We start from the raw sequence: 23,593 nt of genomic DNA on the forward strand, positions 1-23,593 counted from the left end.
ATCTACAAACCCCCAGACACTCCATTGAAGATGGAAGTGCAATACCAACCGACTTAGCGTAAGATTATCGCTAGTCTAACATTACCTCATAGGGCGTCTTATCATACAAGGCACAAGCCCTAATATATGTCCCTCAGGGTCTGAGTGGTTAGATATAAATTTATATAGCTTCTCAACAGGTTTCAGTCCCTCTCCAGAAGTAATTTCTTCTGGAGGTAGACTGGTGGGTAGGCCCCCGCCAGTTTAGGGAACGTCCCTTGTACCTTCCCTCCAAGTATGAGTCTATCCTATTGTTAAGACCGAAGGTTTGTTCGCATAAGAACAAATGACAAATTTTCTAAAACAATATGTATTTTTCATAACTACAAACCTGAGGTCTTAACATTATACAGTAGTGCCTCAGGATACAAAGTTAATCCGTTCCGAAGCGGCCTTCGTAACCTGATTTTTTCGTATCTCGAACCACGTTTTACATGTAAATTGCCTAATTTGTTCCAAGACCTACAAAAACACCTACAATAAAGCTAAATTGACCAATAAACAATGAAATACAACAATTTGGACCATTCAATACCTAACATAACCTTTATTGTAGTACGTACCTGTAAATAAAGGGTATTAGTGTACATGGTACAAGGAATACTGTACGTACATGTACATACATATGTAGTAAAATGTGGAACCTTACCTTTCGAGTGAGGCGATCTCCGAAAGTGGCGACAGAGGAGGAGGACACTTGGCAGAAAACATGAACACTTAACTTTACAAAACACATTAAAAAAAATGCAGAAAACATTAACACTAAACTTTACGAAACACATTAACAAATGGCAGAAAACATTAACACTTAACTTTACAAAAAACTTAAAATTAAATTTCTGTTTTTTGTCTGTTTTTATTTTTTTTTTTTTTTTTTTTATTTTGTTTTTTAAAAATATTTTTATACTTTACAAATTTTATTTATTTTTTTTTTTTACAAAATTTCAATTTCTTCACCACTTTCAACTTTCTATTTGCTTACTACTAAAGGCCTCTTTAAAAAATAACTATCCAAGGAAGATTGCTTCTGCTTGCTTTTCACAGTGTTCCTTAAACGACTCGGGCAAACGTCATCGAACTGCACAATCATACAACCTGTGTAAGCCTTTTCAGGGTGTCTTTTCTACAAATGATTGCACTTTATGAAAAGCAGCTAGAGCATCCTTAATTTTTGCCATTGTCATGGGTCCTCCTCCTCCTCCTCGCCACTGCTAGAGAACTCTTCTTGAACGACATTATGTTGCATGGCCTCCAACTCCTTCAGGTCATCCATCGTAAGCTCCTCTTGGTGCTCCTTGAGAAAGTCATTGATGTCGTCCTCGTCGACGACCAGCCCCATGGACTTGCCGAGTGGAATGATCTCATAAGATCTGGTTGCGAAACAGTTTCTGGATCGTCAACTATTTATGAATCTGCATCAGCTCTGCCCACGTTGAATCCCTCGAAGTCTCTAGCGGATACGGCATCAAGCCAGAGTTTCCTCCATGAAGAATTCAAGGTTCGCCTCAAAACCTCCTGCCAAGCTTGATCGATGAGTCAGATGCATATCACGATATCAAAAAGCTCCTTCCAAAATTCACGTAAGGTGAGGTTTGTGGTATTGGTGATATCGAGACATCTCTTGAAAAGATATTTCGTATACAGCTTCTTGAAGTTCGATATGACTTGCTGGTCCATGGGCTGGAGGAGACGGGTGGTTTTAGGCAGAAGATAATGAACCTTGATAAAAGAATACTCAGCTAGGATATCTTCCTCGAGGCCAGGAGGGTGAGCAGGGACATTGTCCAACAACAGCAGACATTTCAGAGGGAGGCGCTTCTTTTCCAAGAATTTCTTCACTGTCGGGCCGAAACACAGATTTACCCACTCGGTGAACAAAAGTCTCGTAACCCAGGCTTTTGCATTAGCTCTCCACATCACCGGAAGCTTCTCCTTTCGCACTTTCTGGGTCCTGAAGGCTCGAGGAGTCTCCGGATGTTACACAAGTAGGGGCTTGACCTTACAATCCCCACTGGCTTTGGAACAAAGTGTGAGTGTAAGCCTGTCTTTCATAGGCTTATGCCCGGGTAGCTTCTTCTCTTCCTCCGTGATGTATGTCCGACAAGGCATTTTTTTCCAAAAAAGGGCACTCTCGACACAGGTGAAAACTTGCTGAGAACTGTAGCCTTTGTTGATCGTCATCTTGTCGAACGTCTTAATAAAGGCTTCGGCCACTTTTGTGTCCAAGCTGGCAGCCTCCCCGTGCTGCACCACCGAATGGATGCCATTCCATTTATGGAATTGATCAAACCACCCACGAGAAGCCTTGAAGTCTCGGGTTGGCATTGATGTCCCTTCTCCGTCGTCTTCGGCCTGGGCAATCAGATCACCTAAAATAGCGCTGGCCTTGTGGCAGATTGCCGTCTCAGTTATCGTATTGCTAGCGATTTCTTTGTCTTTAATCCATACAAGAAGCAGCCTTCCCATCTCATCATGCACGTGGCTCCTCTTGTTGGACAAAATAGTCATGCCCTTGGAAGGTGTAGCTGCTTTGATGGCTTCCTTCTGCTTAAGGATGGTGCCCATCGTCGACAGATTTCAGCCGTATTCCTTAGCGATCACACTCAACCACATGCCAGCTTCATACTTCTTAATTATCTCCATCTTAGTCTCCAAAGAAAGCATCCTCTTCTTTCCGTGAACTTCCGCAAAGCAAAATCCTTGGGAACCCATGGCTAACTTAAGTTAACCCTCTTACGCCGATTGGACGTATTAAACGTCGAGTCAAAATGTCTCCCGTAGCCGATTGGACGTATCATACGTCGGCTCAAAAAGTTTTTTTAAAAATTCGCTGAAAAATACTTATAGGCCTACAGCCGAAAACTTTTGTATCACGCGCCTTGGGGGATGCTGGGAGTTCACGGATCAAGGCGTTGTTTTGTTTACAATCGCTACGCAGGCGCGCAAGCGCGAATTTCTTTCTTATCGCACTAAAAAGTATCAGTGACACATCTCGGAAATTATTTCGTCACTTTGACATAATATTGCACCATTTTAAATTATCTTTACATGAAGTATTATATATGAAAATGTGCGCAATTTCATGCACAATACAACTAAAAATACTCATGATTGTAGCTTTTATCAATTTTGAAATATTTTCATATAAATAACGATAAGTGCAAAAATTTCAACCTTCGTCAACTTTGACTCTACAGAAATGGTCGAGAAACGCAATGTAACTAAAATTCTTATATATAGTAATATTCAATCATTTGCCTTCATTTTGCAACAAATTGGACGTCTCTAGCACAATATTTCGATTTATGGTGAATTTATGAAAAAACTTTTCCTTACGTTCGTGCGATAACTCTTCCGATACATTTTTTCGTGCGATTGTCCTAATGTTTGCACCCTTTTAAATTTGCCGTTACATAAAGTTTTATATATGGAAATGTGCGCAATTTCATGCACAATACAACAAAAAAAAACCATGGTTGTAGCTTTATCAGTTTTGAAATATTTTCATATAAATAACGTTAAGTGCAAAAATTTCAACTTTCGGTCAGCTTTGACTCTTACCGAAATGGTCGAAAAACGCAATTGTAAGCTAAAACTCTTATATTCTAGTAATATTCAATCATTTACCTTCATTTTGCAACGACTTGGAAGTCTCTAGGCACAATATTTCGATTTATGGTGAATTTATGAAAAAAAAAAAAAATTACGTTCGCGCGGTAACTCTTCCGAAAAATCAGAATTTTTTTGTGCGATTGTCGAAATGTTTGCACCATTTAAAATTAGCTGTTACATAAAAGTTTTAAATATGAAAAATGTGCGCAATTTCATGTAGAATACACTAAAAATGATTGAAGGTTTGTAGCTTTTCTCTTTTTTTCGAAATATTTGCATATAAATCACGATAAATAGAAAAAAAAAAAAAACAAAAAACCACGTTCGGTCAAATTTGACTCTACCGAAATAGTTGAAAAACGCAATTGTAAGCTAAAACTCTTACGGCCTAGTAATATTCCGTCATTTTTTCTTCATTTTGAAACAAATTTGAAGTCTCTAAAACAATATGTGATTTATGGTGAATTTTGAAAAATATATTTACCTTCACTCCGCGCGCCGATTCGCGGCCGCAAGTCTCCGAAATACGTACATGGCATTATCCTAATATTTGCTCCTTTTTCATATTACCTTTTTATAGAGTTTCATATATCAAAATGTGCGCAAATTCATGAAGAATACAATAAAAAATAATTGAAGGTTGTAGCTTTTTCCATCTTCGAAATATGTGCATATGAAAAATATATATATATTAAAATTTCGACATTCGGTCAAATTTAACTCGTCCGAAATGGTCGAAATCTGCAATTCTAATCTAAAAACTCTTTACAGTATCGTAATATTCAATCATTTGTCTTAATTTTGAAACAATTGGAAGTCTCTAGAACATTATTTAGAATTACGGTGAATTTTTGAAAAAAATATTTTTTTGCGTCCGCGCGTTAGCGAATTCGTACAATCATTTTGTGATAATATTTTTTCCGGTGGTTGCTTTTATTGTTTTACAATGTATTATATATCAAAATGATCGCAATTTAGTGTACAATACAACGCAAAAATAAGTAACTGGTTAGCTTTGACCGTTTTCTGCAACAGCGTGATTTGAATACAATTATGTATGAATTTTTTTTTTTTCGCTACCATATATCGCATTATTTACATATGATAATAATATTATTTTTCATTTCTGATGGTTGCATTCTAAACTTCAGGCAATGGACAAAAAAAGGAGCCAAAAATTAACTCTTAATCTTTCAAAAGTACGCGCGCTGTAATTTTTTTGAAAAAATTATTTTTTCCACTTCCGCGCTCCACTCCAAACCAGGCCCGGCATACGGGAGACGTTTTGATTTTTAGGGCTCCGGCGTAAGAGGGTTAATTAAGTTCACACACAACACTATAAAGTATATGTACAAGTAGAAAGCGAAATCACTAACACTAATTTACGTTAACTAACGAAATACGTATATGTGAACGAACGAATTCCGCGTGCATCCGAGAACGCTGATTTGACAGTGGCTGAACGACGCCTTTACATAGAGGCATGATGGGATAGATGCTGACCAATAGGAGAGCAGGATCTTATGGTGGTGACTAGCATCAGAACCAATGGGAGAGCAGGAGGATGGTGGCGAGTGTGCTGAGTTAGCGGAGTGCGAGTTTTAAGATTGTTCTCAGCGGTCCGGGCGAATCTCAAACTTTACAGTACACCCTTTCATAACCTGAATTATTTTTGTATGTAGAGGCAAAAAAATCTTCGTCTTTGCTTTCGTAACTTGGATTTTTCGTAAGTAGGGACTTTCGTATGTCGAGGTTCCACTTACTGCCCACCTCTAGCCGCCCCTCTGTTTGTTAAGACATCCTGAGTTGGGAAAGACTGAAGCGGTGGCGTAGATGCATGGTCTTTGACCACTCTTCACCCGATATATGGACACGTTGCCAGATCTCACAAGATTCCTTGCTTTCATCTGCATCCAGCTAAGTGCTAGAAATTATCCTATCACCAGAAAATGACAAATTTTCTAAGACAATTTGTATTTTTCATAGTTACAAACCTGAAGTCTTGACAATAGGATAATTTCTAGCACTTAGCTGGATGCAGATGAAAGCAAGGAATCTTGTGAGATCTGGCAACGTGTCCATATATCGGGTGAAGAGTGGTCAAAGACCATGCATCTACGCCACCGCTTCAATCTTTCACTCTTGACGTGGTTAGGAAGTCATGTAAAGCTACTGGTCCTATTGCTGAATAAACCACTGGTTCCAAGCAATGTAAAAACACTATACAAACAAACAAACAAAACAATAAGGGAAATAATAGAATCTGGGGAAATAAAGGAGGTGAGATGGATAAAAGGAAAGGATCAAGTAGCTTATGTATTAACTAAGGCAGGAGTTTCAGGGGAAAATATTAAAAATTAAGTAGAGGGTAAAGAGTTGAGAGGGGACTAGGTTAGGAAGCAGTCGGTGGGGAGTGAGAAAGAGATAAGTGTGATTATATATCAGTTTAGCCAGTTATTTCATTTTTATTGTTATTGTTATTTTCTGCAGTGTCAAATTGTGGTGGATGTTCAATGTATGGGAAATGTGGAGGATTTTACGAAATGTCTGGACGTATATATAAATTGTGTTGTGACGTCATAGAAGAGAAGTAGGAATTTGTGGGTTGTAAGTCTTATTGTGGTGTTGTTTCAAGTTTGAAGCTGGAGTATATTGGGACCGAAGAACGTGAACAGATAGGAAGTTTGCATATTTGAGTTAATACGGAAAAATTAGGCTCGGAAATTATATTCAAAATCGAACCCCCTAACATTTAAAGAAAAGTAACCATCAAGGTCAAGGTCGATACTGGATCCAACAGTAACATCTTACCTATAAGATGTCTCAGACAGATGTAGTACTCTAATGCCATTGGAAATGTCACAAGGATACTGAAGCCAACTTTGGGTAAACTAACAGCCGTGAATGATACAAACATTTGTGCATATGGAAGTATAGAAATACTAACAAGTTTGGATCAATCCCCAGTTGTTAATTTACTTCTTTGAAGCAGTGATACCAATGGACCAGCAATTCTGTCATGTGAAGCAAGAATATATCAAGCGTCAAGGAGGAGCATGAAACCTCAAGGCCTTTTCCTATACCCGATGTACAAGCAATGTGTAATTTGTATCCTAAATGTTTTGGAAAAATTGGCGAGATGAAAGGCAAATACCACATTGAGTTGAAACCCCAATCTTATCCTGTAGTCCTTCCACCTAGAAAGTACCCAGTTCAGTTAAGAGATGAGATAATTGCAAAAATACAAGAGTTGGAAAATATGGGTACGTATTGTGAAGAAGTGCGCAGAAGATGATATGCATTAGCTTTTACGAGGAAGACTTATTGTGAATTATGGGTATATCTTTATCTCAACCACCTGAATGTTACACTGAAAAGGACTTATCATAAGATACCCATGTTAGATGAGTTAGCTCACAAAATGTCAGGAAGTGTCCTTTATTCAAAGCTTGATGAAGAGAGCAGTAAACTTTGCACTTTCCAGAGTCTAGCTGGGAAGTATCATTTCCTCCATCTGCCTTTTTGACTCAGTATTTCATAAGATATTTTTCAGTGTCAGATGGATAAGATTCCTGGAAAAGTAGGAGAGGGAGTAATTGGTATATAGCCGATGAAATCGTAGTTTATGGAAGAGACATATAGGAACATGATTATAATCTTCACAAACTGCTGAAGGTGGCCAGAGAAGAAGGCCTTGTTTTTCGGGCTGAGAAATGCCATGTGCAACAACCAACCATAAATTTTTATGGTCTTGTATGGTCTAAGGATGGCATGCAACCAGACCCTTCGTGAGGGAGCTACAAAAGGTTCTTAGGACTAGTACAGTACTATTCAAGTCCTTTTGTACCCCTAATGGCAGAAAAACTAAGGTTTAAAGGCAGTTACTCAAGAAGGAAGTCCCATATGAGTGGACCATTGACTATCAGAGAGTATTTGATGAACTCAAAAAAGCAGTTCATTCAGAAATGACAACGTTATTTTGTAACAATAAGTCTTGTTACTCTCGAAGTAAATGCCTCGCAGCATGGGCTGGGAGCTGCTCTGATGCAAGATAGGAGGCCAGTTGCTTTTGCCTCAAAGTCCCTTACACCACATTATGCTAATATTGAGAGAGAAATGCTTAGTGTTGTTTTTGCACTCGAATATTTTCATTGTTTTGTATGTATATGGTAAAGCTGTTTCTGTGATTAGTGACCACAAACCGATGGAAAGCATTCATCTCAAGCAACTTAGCCAGGCTCCCCCAAGGCTCCAACGCATTTTACTCCACATTTAGTGATATGATGTCACCATTTAGTACAAACCAGGAAAGTGCTTGATTTTTGCAGGTTATTTATCAAGAGTCCAGCCATCACTTGGAGCAGAAGTCCAGCTAGAACAAACTGTTCATCTCATACAGATCTTGCAAAGACATAGAAAAAGTTAAACAAGCTACAGACCAAGACTATGAGCTCTCCATACTCTGAGGGCAAGTGACAAGTGGTTGGCCTGAATCAGCCAAAAGTCTACCAAAGTTGACTTCTCATTATTTTTCAGTGAATGATTTCTTATCTGTTGAAGATGGTGTTATATTCTTTGGAGAACGTCGATTAGTCCCTCCGTCAATGAAGACTGAATATTAAAAGAGAATTCATGAAGGACATCTAGGAATCTGTAAAAGGCAGATCAGAGCAAAGGAATGCCTTTATTGGAATGGCATGTTTAAGAATATTGCTGAACACAGGTGATTGTTGGGAATGCCTGTTAAATGACAGAAAATACCCAAGTGAACCTATACTGCCACATTCAACCCCCAGTCTCCCATGGTAGTTTATTTCCACAGATCTTTTTGAATGGGATAACCAGAATTTTATCATTGCAGCTGGCAATTTCAGTAAAATGCCTTTTATTAAGCAGCTAGGCCAAGATACCACATCATGAGCTGTCATAAATTTTCAGGAAGAACTTTTCAAATAATCCATGGCCCAAGCCACATCCCTGTACTCTGACAATGAACCCCAAGATTCAATCTACTGAATTCAAGAGATTTGTTGAAGGTATGCTCAATCGAATGGATTTATTGAGAGGATTGTAGGTGTAGTGAAAAATATATTGAGAAAAGCCAAAATGTCTGGCTCTAATACGTATCCACAAAGCCCTACTAGCATACAGCGCATGCCCTCTTTTTGATGGAATGAAAAGTTCTGCCAAACTCTTATTCAGGAGGAAGATATCGAATAGCCTTCCTGTTAAAGTGGAGGCAATCCCTGATCTCATGGATCATCACTTCAAGCTACAGGAGACCAGCAACAATTCTATAAGCAATTATGATGTTCATACACATTCAGAGTTGAGTGAGTTATTACCTGGCATGAAGGGTCTTGTGTAAGATGGCAAGAATTGGTTTCCTGCTACAATAAAGTTGAAAACTCCTAAACCCAGGTCGCTTACCTTAATTACCCCAAATGATAGTGAAATAAGAAGAAACCAAAAGTTTTTGAGGGAACTTTCAAGGAATGTTGTAAAGCAATTTACATTCAGTGAGTTTCCAGCCAATGACGTTGAAAGTGATGCAACTGTGCAAGACAACAAAATTGCATGTCCTAAAGCTGTCAGTTTTGATGAGCATAAGAACATTATACATCACTTACCTGAAATAGAACCAATGATGCCATCATCACCTGTTAGGTGTCCTATAGCCTCTGTCCCAAGTGAAAGATCCGAAAGAAACATATTAAAGACCATACATTACAAAGGAGACATTTGAGTTGAAATTGAAGTACTGTAATAAAATGTTCCTGTATTACTATTTTCAGTGATGCAATATATTAAGTTGTGAATTATGTCATACAGTGTCAAGTTTGTTTCAGATTTTGAAACCCTGAGATGATGGTGTCTTCTTAGCATGTTTTCTCAAAATGAATCATTTGTGTTGCATAAGAAAAATGTACCGTAATTTCCTTTTTTATGAAAAGGGGAATGTTTCAGTATGATGACTTTTGTTTAGAAGTACGAATCCATTGTTTGGATTCCCAAGTGATATACATCACGGACTGACTCGTGCCTACCCCGTCAAGGATGATACTCAATAAAGCAATGCAATTTTATAGGGTGTATCATTAAGACACCCTGCCTTATATCAATGCTGACCTCATGCCACCCCATAATCTGAAAGGTCTCCCCACTTACTGGACAGTGGTTACTGCCTAACCACCTTGTTCAAAAGATTTAACGGTAGTGTTCCAGCTATGCCATAAGCATATTCCTATTGTAAAGGACCTCAGGTTTGTATAGTTAGGAAAAATACAATTTACCTTTAAAAATTGTTATTTTTATTTTACATATACGTAGTACACATTGCCCTTGGCTATTTACCAATCTTTAAAGACTGCTGAGAAAATTGGCTGTCAGTGCAGCATGATCATAATGTTGTAGGCAGCTTTGTCATATCTGCAAAAATTTATGGCTTAATTGTAGAAGAAATATACCAGCAAAATTAAATATTTTTATTTCTGCATGCATACAGAACATATTTTATTTAGTAAATGGTGCATAAATCATATGACAGTCTTGACAGACAGCCAAGAAAACGTGTTTTAAAGAGTAGTACAGTGGAACCTCGACATACGAAAGTCCCTACTTACGAAAAATCCAAGTTACGAAAGCAAAGACGAAGATTTTTTTGCTTCTGTGTACGAAAATAATTCAGGTTGCGAAAGGGTATAGTCCGAGATTCGCCCAGACCGCCGAGAACAATTTTAAAACTCGCACGCCGCCAACTCAGTAGACTCACCACCATCCTCCCGCTCTCCCATTGGTTCCTGATGCTAGTCACTGCCATAAGATCCTGCTCTCCTATTGGTCAGCATCTGTCCCATCATGCCTCTATGTAAAGGCGTTCCTTCACCATTTTTTCCGGCACCGTTATTGTAAACACTGAAATTCGTTCGTTCACATATATTTCATTTGTTAACGTAAATTCGTGTTAGTGATTTCGCTTTCGTTGCACTGTAAGTTACTTTATCGTGTTGTGTGTGAGCTTAATTACTTACGTTATTAGCCATGGGTCCCAAGAATGTTGCTGAAGTTCACGGAAGGAAGGGGATGCTTTCTATGGAGAACGAAGATGGAGATAATCAAGAAGTGTTAATGTTTTCTGCCATTTATTAATGTGTTTCGTAAAGTTTAGTGTTAATGTTTTCTGCTATTTTTTAATGTGTTTCATAAAGTTAAGTGTTCCTGTTTTCTGCCATTTGTCCTCCTCCTCTTTCGCCACTTTCAGAGATTGCCTCACTCGAAAGGTAAGGTTCCACATTTTACTACATATCTACATACATGTACGTACAGTATTCCTTGTACCATGTACACTAATACACTTTATTTACAGGTACGTACTACAATAAAGGTTATGTTAGGTATTGAATGGTCCAAATTGTTGTATTTCATTGTTTATTGGTCAATATAGCTTTATTATTATAAAATTTACTGTGGTGTTTTTGTAGGGCTTGAACAAATTAGGCAATTTACATGTAAAACGTAGTTCGAGATACTAAAAAATGTGGTTACGAAGGCCGCTTCAGAACGGATTAATTTCGTATCCTGAGGCACTACTGTACAGGGTTTCCCATTAGATTGTATGAGTTGCATCATTGTTTACACATACTACGTAATCAATACATGGCAGTAGCACCAGGCAGTGCATGTCACAAACTGTTATGGCTATCGTAGGCTGTCCAATCTCTCCCTCAGTATCTATGGTTCCAACACCCATGGGACAGCCTCGACGTTTACATCTTCCCTCCATTTTGTCTGATTTGCACAGTGATCAACAGGGTATTGATCACCCTAAATTTCAGGACGATTCTGGTGGTTCCTCAGTGGCCACATGCCGTTTGGTATCCCGACTTGCTAGCTCTACTTTCTGAGACACCAAGAGAGATTCCCCCTGGCTCAACCTTGTGTGTCAATCACATGCTGAATGGTTCCATCAAGCAGTGCAATCCCTATGTCTTCACAGCTGGAGAGTATTCAGCATATCTTGCAAGCGAAAGGCTTTTCTTGCCACGCAATGACAGAGATGGCAAGATACTTCAGACATTCCTCTACAGGGGCATGCCAGGGAAAATCAGGTGTCTTTTGTGGTTCATATCATAGATGTGGTCTCTTTGGTTAGAGCTACTACTCAGGAGTTTGCCTCATCTTTCTTTGGCAAGAGAAGCTTCTCTCCATTTCAGCTGTGAATAGATATAGGGCCACTCTGGGCTTAGTCTTAGTCTTCAGGAGAGTAGGTACCTCCTTCTCACTGGAGATTTTGCTAATGATGAGAAGCTTCAAAAAGTCTTACCCTCCCAGGGGCCTCAGGCCCCCTCTGTGAAATGTGACTCATTTTAAGGGACCTGACTTGTGCACCATACGATCCTTTATGAGAGTTGTCAGACAGAGATCTGACCCCTAAAACCATCTTCCTGCTTGCCCTGGCATCAGTGAAGATTTAAACACATGAGGGGATGGGGTTCTGTTACACTTTACTTCGTCTCAGAATTCGTAGCAAAGACTCAGAACCTGTTGGTCAGTCAGTGATGCCAGGTTTGAGTCCTTCCCGATCCCCTTCCTAGAGGACTTTGTTGGTTGTGATCCACACGAAATGCTAATAGTATGTCCTGTTAGAGTGCTGTGGTACTATCTTAACTATCTTAAGAGGACTCGACATCAGCCCAAGTATCGATGACTCTATTAGCACTGGCTCGTCCAAGAACACAGTCTCTTTCTGGCTTTATCAGACAATCAGGAGAGTGTACTCTGCAGCTGGTGAAGATGACACCACAACATTCTGCCCAACAGCTCACAAAGTCAGGGGCATTGGTCCATCCCTCACATTCCGGAAGAATTTGTTGGTTCCTCAGGTACTGAAGGCGAGGGAGTGGTCATATCAGACTACATTCACTTGTTTTATCTTTGGGACATTGCTCACAAGTCCTTGGACACCTATTAATTGGGACCTGTCGTGGCTGCTCAACGAGTTGTGTAACTTACCCGGCTCCTCTAAGATGACGACAACTAGCATCTCGCCTAAAGTGTGCACTTGTGGAAGTAAGGGAGCTTGTGTGACTGGTCTCTTCTCCTCTTTCCTCCTTTCCATCCTTCATTCTCTTTCTTCGGGCACAGAGTAGGATTCGAGGCATCACGTGCTGGGTCTGCCGACCAGTGCACATCGAGCTCCCGTTCTGTTTTTCTTTTATTAGGCTTATAGAAGCAATCCCACCCCTTCCTCTAGCAAGGGGAGGAAGGGGACCCTGACAATAAGAAAAACACAATGCTTGTATTTGCTTTATTGTCATCGACTCTTCGCTTTATCCTAGCCCCTTTTCGAATGTTATATTCTTCTCACTCATTCAAGAAAGCCCAGAAGTCTGACAGTGATCACGTAGTTCAGGAAGAGAAACCCAGGTGTGGCAACTCAAGTGAGTTCAGAGACTCGCTCAGATTCCTCCCTCCAATAAGTAAGTCTTTTTTTTATGTAAAGGACCAATAGTTTGTATATATTGTGTAGGAAAAAATTTAAAATTTTAAAAATAATTTCTATTTTCCTAACAATAAAAACATGAGTTTTTTAGTGTCCTGCCCACCTCATGCCACCCCTCAATCTGATAACGTGGTCAAAAGGCAAATTGGAATGTTTACACCTAACCAGGTGGGACTCCTGCCTACCAGATGGTAGTTAACTGTCTAACCACCTTGTTCAAAAGTTCAATGGCTGTTCCAGCTTAGCTGAAAGTAATTCCTTATGTAAAGGACTTCAGGTTTGTATAGTTAGGAAAAATACTAATTACTTAAAAAATTTGTAATTTTTTTAAAATCAACTACATATAAGTGTTTTGTCTTCTCTATGTATTCATTTATCATCAACTTCCCCTCTGGTTTCTTAAAATTTTGTTAAGCAAATTTAATTCTTACCTCTTGCAGAATCTCAGTAATGCTTGTCCTTCCCATTCTCTGTGAAAATTCATATCTTTACTCTTTCCCTCAGAACCAACTGTTTGTTCTTACATGACCATTTAGGTCTCCTCCCATTATTATACCATCTGCTTGTGACACCTCTGTCCTACCAGAACCTATGTTTCTCTACCTTTATATCTTTACTCTTTCCCTCAGAACCAACTGTTTGTTCTTACATGACCATTCAGATCTCCTTCCACTAATATTATACCATCTCCTTGAGACACCTCTGTCCCACCAGATCCTATGTCTCTTTACACCACCACCTTTTAGGTCTCTGATCTTTTGAATCTGATCCTTTGGACACAATGTTCAATTGGTTTATGTTACATCTAAACAACATTGCCCCATTCTTTCCTAACACTGTTCAAACATTTACGGTAGGGTACTCATTAACCCTTAAACGCTGAAGGGGTATATTAAAAATCGTCTTCCGTGTGCCAGGGGGGTCTCGGAGTGAGCGCCGAAGCGGAAAAAATATTTTTTTCAAAAAATCACAGCGCGCTTAGTTTTCAAGATTAAGAGTTCATTTTTGGCTCCTTTTTTTATCATTGCGTGACGTTTAGTATGCAACCATCAGAAATGAAAAAAATTATCATTATCATATACAAATTATGCGATATATGATAGTATGAAAACAAAATTTCATATATAATTGTATTCAAATTGCGCTATGCGCAAAACGGTTAAAGATAACGAGTTAATTTTTTTTTGTTGTAATGTACACTAAATTGCGATCATTATGGTATATAACACATTGTAAAACAATAAAAGCAACACAGAGAAAATATTATCACAAAATGATGCATGAATTCGTAACGCGCGGACGTAAACAAATATCTTTTTCAAAAATTCACCATAAATCTAAATATTGTCCTAGAGACTTCCAATTTCTTTCAAAATGAAGACAAATGATTGAATATTACTATACTTTAAGAGTATTAGCTTACAATTGCAGTTTTCTACCATATCTGACGAGTTAAAGTTGACCGAATGTCAAATTTTTTTATATATTTTTGTTTATATGCAATTATTCCGGAAATTAGAAAAGCTACAACCTTCAAATATTTTTCGTTTTATTCTACATAAAATTGTGCACATTTTCATATATAAAACTCTATGAAATGCCTAATATGAAATGGAGCAAATATTCCGAGAACGCGACGTACACATTTCGGAGATTTGCGGCGGAGAAAAAAAAAAAAATCCGCGCGGCGGAGGGAAGGAAAAAGTGTTTTTTTTTTTTTAATTCACCATAAATCTAAATATTGTTACTAGAGACTTCGAATTTGTTTCAAGATGAAGATAAATGACTGAAATATTACTAGACTGTTAGAGTTTTTAGCTTACAATTGCGTTTTTCGACCATTTCGGTAGAGTCAAAGTTGACCGAACGTGGTTTTTTTTTCTATTTATCGTGATTTATATGCAAATATTTCGAAAATGACAAAAGCTACAACCTTTAATTAATTTTCGTTGTATTCTACATGAAATTGCGCACATTTTCATATATAAAACTTTAGGCAACGGCTTATTTAAAATGGTGCAAACATTACCACAATCGCACGTATGATTTTTTCGGAAGAGTTACTGCGCAGACGTAAGGAAAATGTTATTTTTTTCATAAATTCACCATAAATCGAAATATTGTGCAAGAGACTTCCAATTTGTTGCAAAATGAAGGTAAATGATTGAATATTACTAAAATTATAAGAGTTTTAGCTTACAATTGCGTTTTTCGATCATTTCAGTAGAGTCAAAGTTGACCAAAGGTTGAAAATTTGTCACATCATTTTTTATATGAAAATATTTCAAAACTGATAAAAGCTACAACCATGGGTTGTTTTTAGTCGTATTGTGCATGAAATTGCGCATATTTCCATATATAAAACTTTATGTAACGGCTAATTTAAAATGGTGGAAACATTACCACAATCACACGTATGATTTTTTTCGGAAGAGTTACCTCGCGGACGTAAGGAAAAAGTTTTTTCATAAATTCACCATAAATCGAAATATTGTGGTAGAGACTTCCAATGTGTTGCAAAATGAAGGTAAATGATTGAATATTACTAAAATATAAGAGTTTTAGCTTACAATTGCGTTTTTCGACCATTTCGGTAGAGTCAAAGTTGATCAAAGGTTGAAATTTTGGCACTTATCGTTATTTATATGAAAATAACTCAAAACTGATAAAAGCTACAGTCATGAGTATTTTTTAGTTGTATTCTACATAAAAATGCGCACATTTTCATATATAATACTCCATGTAATGGCTAATTTAAAATGGTACAAAAATTATGTCAAAGTGACGAAATAATATCTGAGATGTGTTACTGATACTTTTTAGTGCAGCAAGAAAGAAATTCGCGCTTGCGTGCCTGCGTAATGATTGTAAACAAAACAACACCTTGATCCGAGAACTCCCAGCATCCCCCAAGGCGCGTGATTCAAGAGTTTTCGGCTGGTAGGCCTATAAGTATTTTTCCGCAAATTTTTTAAAAAACTTTTGTATGTCGACGTAAAATACGTCCAGTCGGCACAAGAGAGACAAAAAATGTCGACGTAAAATACGTCCACTCGGCATTTAAGGGTTAACACGGAACTCGATTCATTTTTATTTTCATCCAGATTTTTTTCACCCTAGACCTACTGGATACTAAGGCCATTTTGTATGAAGGACTCCCTTACATTTTTTCCCCCTCAAAAGAACTTTATACCTGCACCCACACCCCCCCTTTTTTTTTTTAAAAGCCACATAATCAAGCTCCTCTACCTACTCAGTCTGTATCTTGAATTCTCGCTTCATAATGTATACTATTATCCAACATTTCCCATGTGACATCTCCACAGTTATTACAATTTGTACTATTTGGAAAAAAGTTCTTACTGATTTTGACCTCTGTTTTCCTTTCTCTTTGGAGGAGACAGCATATAAAGTTCTTTACAAATTGGCAAATGTACTCATTAATTTTCTATTTCTTTTAATTAAGACAGCAAATAGAACAATTACCGTACTAACGCATGCACTGTGAATGTTTTAAAATGAGGCTTATTTTGACTTAGTCACATACCATATAAACTTGAACTGATATGAAAACCCTTAAGTTTACAGTCTGATGTTATACTACTGAAATTTTGGGCAGGACTGGCTGTTATAATGTTCTTTCTTGGTGGATTTTCTTTTATTCTAGAGCTACCAGTTTTATCATTTAAATTATTTATACTGAAATATATCAAAATTTACATTTAAAGTTATATGCCAGAGGTTATTGATAAATTCTCACTTATTGGTTGTACATCTTGTACAGAATGTACATACCTATGCATACCACAAACTAGAATGTATAATTGACATGTTATAAAAAATGTGGGAAGATATCTTACAGAAGAAAACAAGAATAAAGCAGTGCTACATTTATTAGTCTTTATATTTATTATTGCCTCAAACAGTAACACAAGCAGAAACAAAACAGCCAAAAGCATTGTGCATTTAATGCCGACCAAGGCTCATGTTTTACTTAGGAGGTTTTTACTGTTCACTGAACAGATACTAATACCCATGTAGATAAGTACAGTATTCACATATATATACAATACATTAGCTTCTTTTCCAGTGAAAGAAGAGCCAATATATCAAAGGTACAAAAAGACAGAAGTAAAAAGTGTAAAAGTGTAACTCAAAATTCAAATAAATGCCATAAAACCTTTAATCAATAAGTCACTCTTCTACAGTTTTCATTGTAGGCCTTATTGAACTCTGAGGGCATAAGAAAACACCTAATTTAATTTACAAAATATATATAATGACCTCTGAGCTATCCCTATGATAGCCTAAACTTTAGTTTTAATAAAAACTAATTTTCAATTGATTAATAACCTTTAAAAATTCAGTACAATAAATCATGTGTTTTACAATTATCAGAATTTTCATGAAAAACATTCACACATTTAGCTCAATACAATGCTCTTTTTTAGGGTACTACACTGTTCTTGCTATGAAATATCATGACTCATGAACAACGATAACATTTTCTATACTGTATATGTATGGATAAATGTACAGTATTTATTATGCACAGATGTTTGTACACAAGAATGATACAGTGCTTCATTTAAACAATCTCAAATCAATACCAGCATAATCATACCTTTCTATCTTTGTTTTTGGTTATATTTTCTATTTTAGCACAGAGTATAGAGTGCCAGTCTTCACCTTTCCTCATCCAAAGGAATTTTGTTGGAAGATCTTGCAAGTGCTCCACTCCATCCGTAATCGGAGAAATATCAGCCTTTGCTACTGCCTCTGGGAATTTTGCTGGGGATGCTGTTGCAATGAAACCCCTTATTGCATCTGAATTTCTGAAACATTACAAAATTTTTTGTAAAGTTATTTGCATTTTTCCTAACATACAAACCTGAAGGTCTTTACATGGGATTTAGCTTGTGGATGCAAGCTGGAGCTAGAACGGCTATTTAACTTTTAGACAAGGTCTTTAACTACCGACGGTAGGGGGAAGCCCCACTTATTCGTCAATTTGAACTCTGCATTGCCTTTTGGCCCAGGTATCAGAATGAAGGGTGGCTGAGGTGGGCCGTAAATGTAATGACCCTCAGGTTTGTATGTTAGGAAAAATACCAGTTACTTTAAAAATATGCTATTTGTTCCTAGACAAATATAAACCTTTGGTCTTTACACAGGAGGCTTACCCATTTGAGGGCGGAGCCTGAGTAAATCTCTGAACTGACTGGTTGGTTCTGCCCACCCAGGAATACCTTCCTCTTCTGGAAGAGCAGAGGAAGGAATCCCACACCTCTAGCTTGTTGGACATATGGGATGTTGCAACTGCTAGACTTCTAGGCTTGAAGTAATGAGTTGTCATTATTTTGAAAAAAGGCTTGGAAGATCCAGTGTCAGAGACAACAAAACTTAATATGTAATAAGATAATGGGTTTGTTTTTTTGTCTATCCCACTCTCCCCTTGTCTAGAGAGGGTGGAGGGCATGTATCCAAACCATCTCCACACGATGAAGGACAGAATGCCCTCGTCATGTAGTCACCTGCAAACATGTCCATCCAGCATGTGACAGCTCGCTACCTTATTATTATCAAAATAGTTTAACCAGCTCTTTCAAAGGCTTAATGATAAGCGAAAATCGCCAATAACCAGAAATCACCGATTTTTAGCGCTGATAACTGGTTAATGGCACCTCTGTTAGGTATGTATCAGCACCAATACTCTATTATCAGCCCCAATAAATAGAAATCTGCACATTTCAGCGCCAAATCGCCAAAAACTAGACAAGCGCTATAAAAGGGAATTTGACGAAGGAAAAATCTATTTCTGGGCAAGGGTTCGTGTCGCCCAGTGAAATAAGCCTTAAGTTCATTATTTCTAGGTAAATGTTACTAACATTATACCAGAGAAAAAATAAATTCAGGAGGATGTCAGAATAACTGACTCGCTCACCCTAAATAAAAAGAGGGTGTCGGTATGGTTTCTGGGGCGAGTGAGACCACTACCACGAACCTCTTGTCATTTAGAATTCTCCTTCATCAAAATCCCCCTCCTGAAAGAGCTGATACATAGTCGGATTCAGCAACTACTACTACTACGCTACTCAGCACGCCGACTACAGCGCCTCTGGTGGCCATCCTTGACGTTAGATGCCAATCTTGGGCTGGAGGGCTGGGAACAGGGGGGGATTGGATTTCACTGGGCGACACGAACCCTTGCCCAGAAATAGATTTTTCCTTCGTCAAAATCCCTTTTCTGGGCTCAGTTCGTGTCGCTTCGTGAAATAGTACCAGAGAATTAGCACAAGATTGGAAAATTAAGAAAGAAGAAGGTCTCAAGAAAACGAAAGAAATAAAAAGGGAAAACTATAATTTGATTGAGAGCTTACAAGTTATCATCACTTAAAGTTAACTTAAACTAATGAATATATACAGTTAACCTTAAAACTACACTTAAACTAACTTATGATAACTTAACTAATAGAGGTGAGGTTCGATAAGTAAAACATCAAGGAAGAACGCTCACTTAAACTAAATAAATATTATAAAGCATCTCAATATTAGTGTGCTACTCTAGCATAAAAATAAGAGTAGCAACACTTAACCATTACATACAATAAATACAATATAGTTGTGGGTGTCCCTAGCAAAAAAATAAGGGACACTCCACCTAGGTATCCCTGCTAAGCAGCTAAGGCTGAAGGACCAAAAGAGCATAACGGTAGGGTTAGGTGCATTATTAGTTGAGGCAGGTAGAAAGGAAACTGGATCTTGATTACAACTACTGAGCAGTGTCAGGGGAAACTATGTTTCCCGCTGCCACTGCTGGAAATTTTAGAGATTCCAAGGACTTGAGATAATGACGTTTGAAAACTGTCGGCGATTTCCAGCCCGTATACTTTCTTAGGTCATCAAAATTCATATGCTGGAAATAATTAATAGAGGTGGCTACTGCCCTGATGTCATGGGCTTTGGGAAATGATTCAGGGTTTGCCTGTTTAATAAAGTAAAGAATTTGTTGCCTAATTCCCTTTATTGAAATAGTACCACCTTTTTCCCTCATGAAAAGAGGGCCTGAGGATCTAGAGGATGTCCTGGACAGAAAGGCTCGTAAGGTCGTCACCGTACAAAGAGAAGGGTCTTGAGGAAGAGGGATGACCTTCCAAGGGGCCCATCTCGTTAAGAGGTCATCATTCTTAGCTAAAAAACTGCGATCTGGTGATAGTAAGACTTCTCCTGAGGGGAGAAATTCTATATGTCCAGCATCTCTGGAAAGGGCCGACAGTTCTGAAATTCTAGCTCCTGAGGCCAAACTTAGCAAAAATAGAGTTTTCCTCAGTAGCATTATATATGTACAAGCAGTGTTGTCAGTGCCTGAAGCCAGCTTGAGGACGTCATTCAAGAACCATGAGACTGAACTAAGTCTTTCAGAAGGCCTGAGCCTAGCACAAGCTTTGGGAATAGACGTAAAGTATGAGTCCGTTAAGTCTATTTGAAAACCAAATTGAAAGATTTTCTTTAAAGCTGATTTATTAGTGGTAATAGTGCTAGCTGCTAATCCTTTTTCAAATAAGGATCTGAAAAAGGATATACAGGAAAGTTGCTAACTTCTTAACAGCAGCATCACACTGTCACAAAGTTGATTCTCTCTTATCTGATTCTAAGAAAAGAATATTCTGAGGATCAATATTAGCATCTCTCTTAGCCGCAAACTTCATGAAGTCCATAAAGTTAGGGTTTTGAGAATTCCTGAGGAAGCGAACACAGTCCTCATTTGTACTGACTGAGATAGCTTGGGATTGGGGATCCGTCGAGGTCGGAGACCCAATTCCAGAAGCAGAGGATACCAGTTGCTCTTGGGCCAATTTGGGGCTACTAGAGCTACTTGTCTCTTGAATGTCCTGAGTTTGTTCAGGACTTTCAATAGAAGATTCACTGGAGGAAAGATGTATATCTTCTCCCACTGATTCCAATCTATGGACATGGCGTCTATGGCATAAGCCAGAGGGTCCAGGTTGGGGGCCACATAGCAAGGGAGCTTGTGGTTCACTTGAGATGCGAATAGATCTACTTGGAGACCTGGAACACTCCGGCGTATCCACTGAAATGACTTGTTGTCCAGGGACCACTCTGATTCTAGAGGAAGTGATCGAGACAGGGCATCTGCTACCACGTTCCTTACTCCCGCTAAATGGGTGGAGGATAGGTGCCATTTGTGCTTGGCTGCTAGAGAGAAAATGGCTATCATGACATGGTTCACATGTTTTGATTTGGATCCTCCCCTGTTGATGCAGTGCACTACCACTGCACTGTCCAAGACCAGCTTTATATGAGAGTTCTTTGCTGGAAGAAGCCTCTTCAGAGTAAGAAATACTGCCATGGCTTCCAATACGTTTATGTGAAGCTGGCAGAACTGAGGTGACCATGTTCCCTGAACCTTCTTGAATTGGGAATATCCCCCCCAACCGCTTAGCGAGGCGTCTGTGTGGATAACCAACGCCGGAGGGGGATATTGAAGAGGAACTGACTTGGACAGGTTCTTTGTCTCCGCCCATGGACGGAGACGATTGCGTAGAATCTGCGGGATTAATGACAACTTGTCTCGAGATTTGACATTTGCTCTTGAGCGCCAAACTCGATTTATGTCTTTCAGTTTCGCTTTTAACAGAACATCTGTTACTGATGCAAACTGGAGAGAACCTAGGATCCTTCCCTGGTTTCTCCTTGACACTCGTTTGCACTCGAGGAATTGCCTTACTGACTTGGCTATTTCTTTCCTTTTGACCACAGGAATTGACAGATTGTGGGAGGTCAAGTCCCATTGAATGCCGAGCCATTGAAAACAAGACTCCGGAGTGAGTCTGGACTTTGTCCTGTTTATTTGGAACCCCAGATGTTCCAGAAACTGGATTACTTTGTTTGTGGCTCTGAGGCATTCCTCGACGGTTGGTGCCCAAATCAGCCAATCGTCGAGGTACGCTACTACCATTATCCCTTGTGATCTCAGTTGTTGCACTACTACTTCTGCTATTTCCTTGACACTCGTTTGCACTCGAGGAATTGCCTTACTGACTTGGCTATTTCTTTCCTTTTGACCACAGGAATTGACAGATTGTGGGAGGTCAAGTCCCATTGAATGCCGAGCCATTGAAAACAAGACTCCGGAGTGAGTCTGGACTTTGTCCTGTTTATTTGGAACCCCAGATGTTCCAGAAACTGGATTACTTTGTTTGTGGCTCTGAGGCATTCCTCGACGGTTGGTGCCCAAATCAGCCAATCGTCGAGGTACGCTACTACCATTATCCCTTGTGATCTCAGTTGTTGCACTACTACTTCTGCTATTTTCGTGAATACCCTGGGGGCTACGTTCAGCCCGAAGGGCATCACTTTGAAAGAGAATGCCTGGTCTCCCAACCTGAAGCCTAGGTATGGCCAGAAGTGTCTCGCGACTGGGATATGATAGTATGCGTCTGTAAGATCGATAGAGGTGGTGACGGCCCCTGAGGGGAAGTAAGGTCCGCACCAGCGAGATGGTCAGCATTTTGAACTTGTCGCAACGAATGAATAAGTTTAGCCGGGACAAGTCTAAGATTATTCTTCTTTTTGATGAGCCTTTCTTTCGCATAATCCGTCAATTCCTTTGTTGGTAGTTGAAGGAATGATTTGGATGGAGGAGGACCCTTGAGCCAACTCCATCCCAGCCCTTTGGACACAATGCTCTGTGTCCAATTGCTGAACCCCCACCTGTGACGGAAGAGGAACAGCCTCCCTCCTACCTGAGGGTTCTCACTGCTGTTATCCAGGGCGTGCTCCGCGCCCTCCACGGAAGTGCTTCCCCCTGTTGGTTGCCCTTCCGCCACCTCTCTGGCAAAAGGAACCCCTAGCCCTGCTTCCCCTTGCAAACCTGTTGAAGGTTTGGAAGGTTTGGCTTTCAAAAAGAGGGTTGAAAGCTGGGGAAACCACATAGGAGGTCGAGGGTTGGCTTTGTGGAGCCAACAGGAGGATGGGCTGATTCTGCCCCTTTGCAGTTGTCGGTTGTGCGGGTTGCGAGACCAGAACTGCTTGCACAAAGTGTTGCTGCTGCTGTTTTTGATAGGGCTGGAACCTCTTGGTCTTTTTTAGCTTCTTAGCACTAGCAGAAGGATTCTCCGGTTTCCTCTTGCTAGAAAGACCCCATCGAGCTCTTAGGCTTTGGTTAAGCCTAGTTGCTTCATGCTGTACCTCGTTTACAGCTGATTCTGGGAAGAGGTCAGCCCCCCAGATGTTAGAAGAAAGCAGCTTGTTCGGCTCATGCCGAATTGTGGCCTCTTGTAGGACATGCTTCCTACAATTTCTTCTAGCCACCGCAAACGCGTACAGATCAGCCTGTACCGTTTGTGTCTGAGACTTAGCTAGGAGCTTAAATAAGGGCTCCGTACCATAGGTCAATGCAGCAACCTCCGTCATTAC

General features: G+C 39.2%; 2 protein-coding genes across 4 annotated transcripts in view; both read right to left on the reverse strand.

Annotated features, from left to right (window-relative positions):
- Nucleotides 1-23,593, reverse strand: part of LOC135219943 (farnesyl pyrophosphate synthase-like) — a 375,303-nt gene that overhangs the window by 127,925 nt on the left and 223,785 nt on the right. The window lies entirely within an intron of this gene.
- Nucleotides 17,029-23,593, reverse strand: part of LOC135219942 (threonine synthase-like 2) — a 159,145-nt gene continuing 152,580 nt past the window's right edge. For 2 of the 3 annotated variants that reach the window (XM_064257178.1, XM_064257177.1), the window contains one exon: nt 17,029-17,988. In XM_064257178.1, coding sequence (XP_064113248.1) covers nt 17,772-17,988 — 217 coding nt within the window. In that variant the 3' untranslated portion in view covers nt 17,029-17,771. The remainder of the gene's footprint in view (nt 17,989-23,593) is intronic. The other variant, XM_064257179.1, reaches the window with a different exon arrangement.

This window comes from Macrobrachium nipponense, chromosome 1 (genome assembly GCF_015104395.2).
Source record: "Macrobrachium nipponense isolate FS-2020 chromosome 1, ASM1510439v2, whole genome shotgun sequence".
Taxonomy (NCBI): Eukaryota; Metazoa; Arthropoda; class Malacostraca; order Decapoda; family Palaemonidae; genus Macrobrachium; species Macrobrachium nipponense.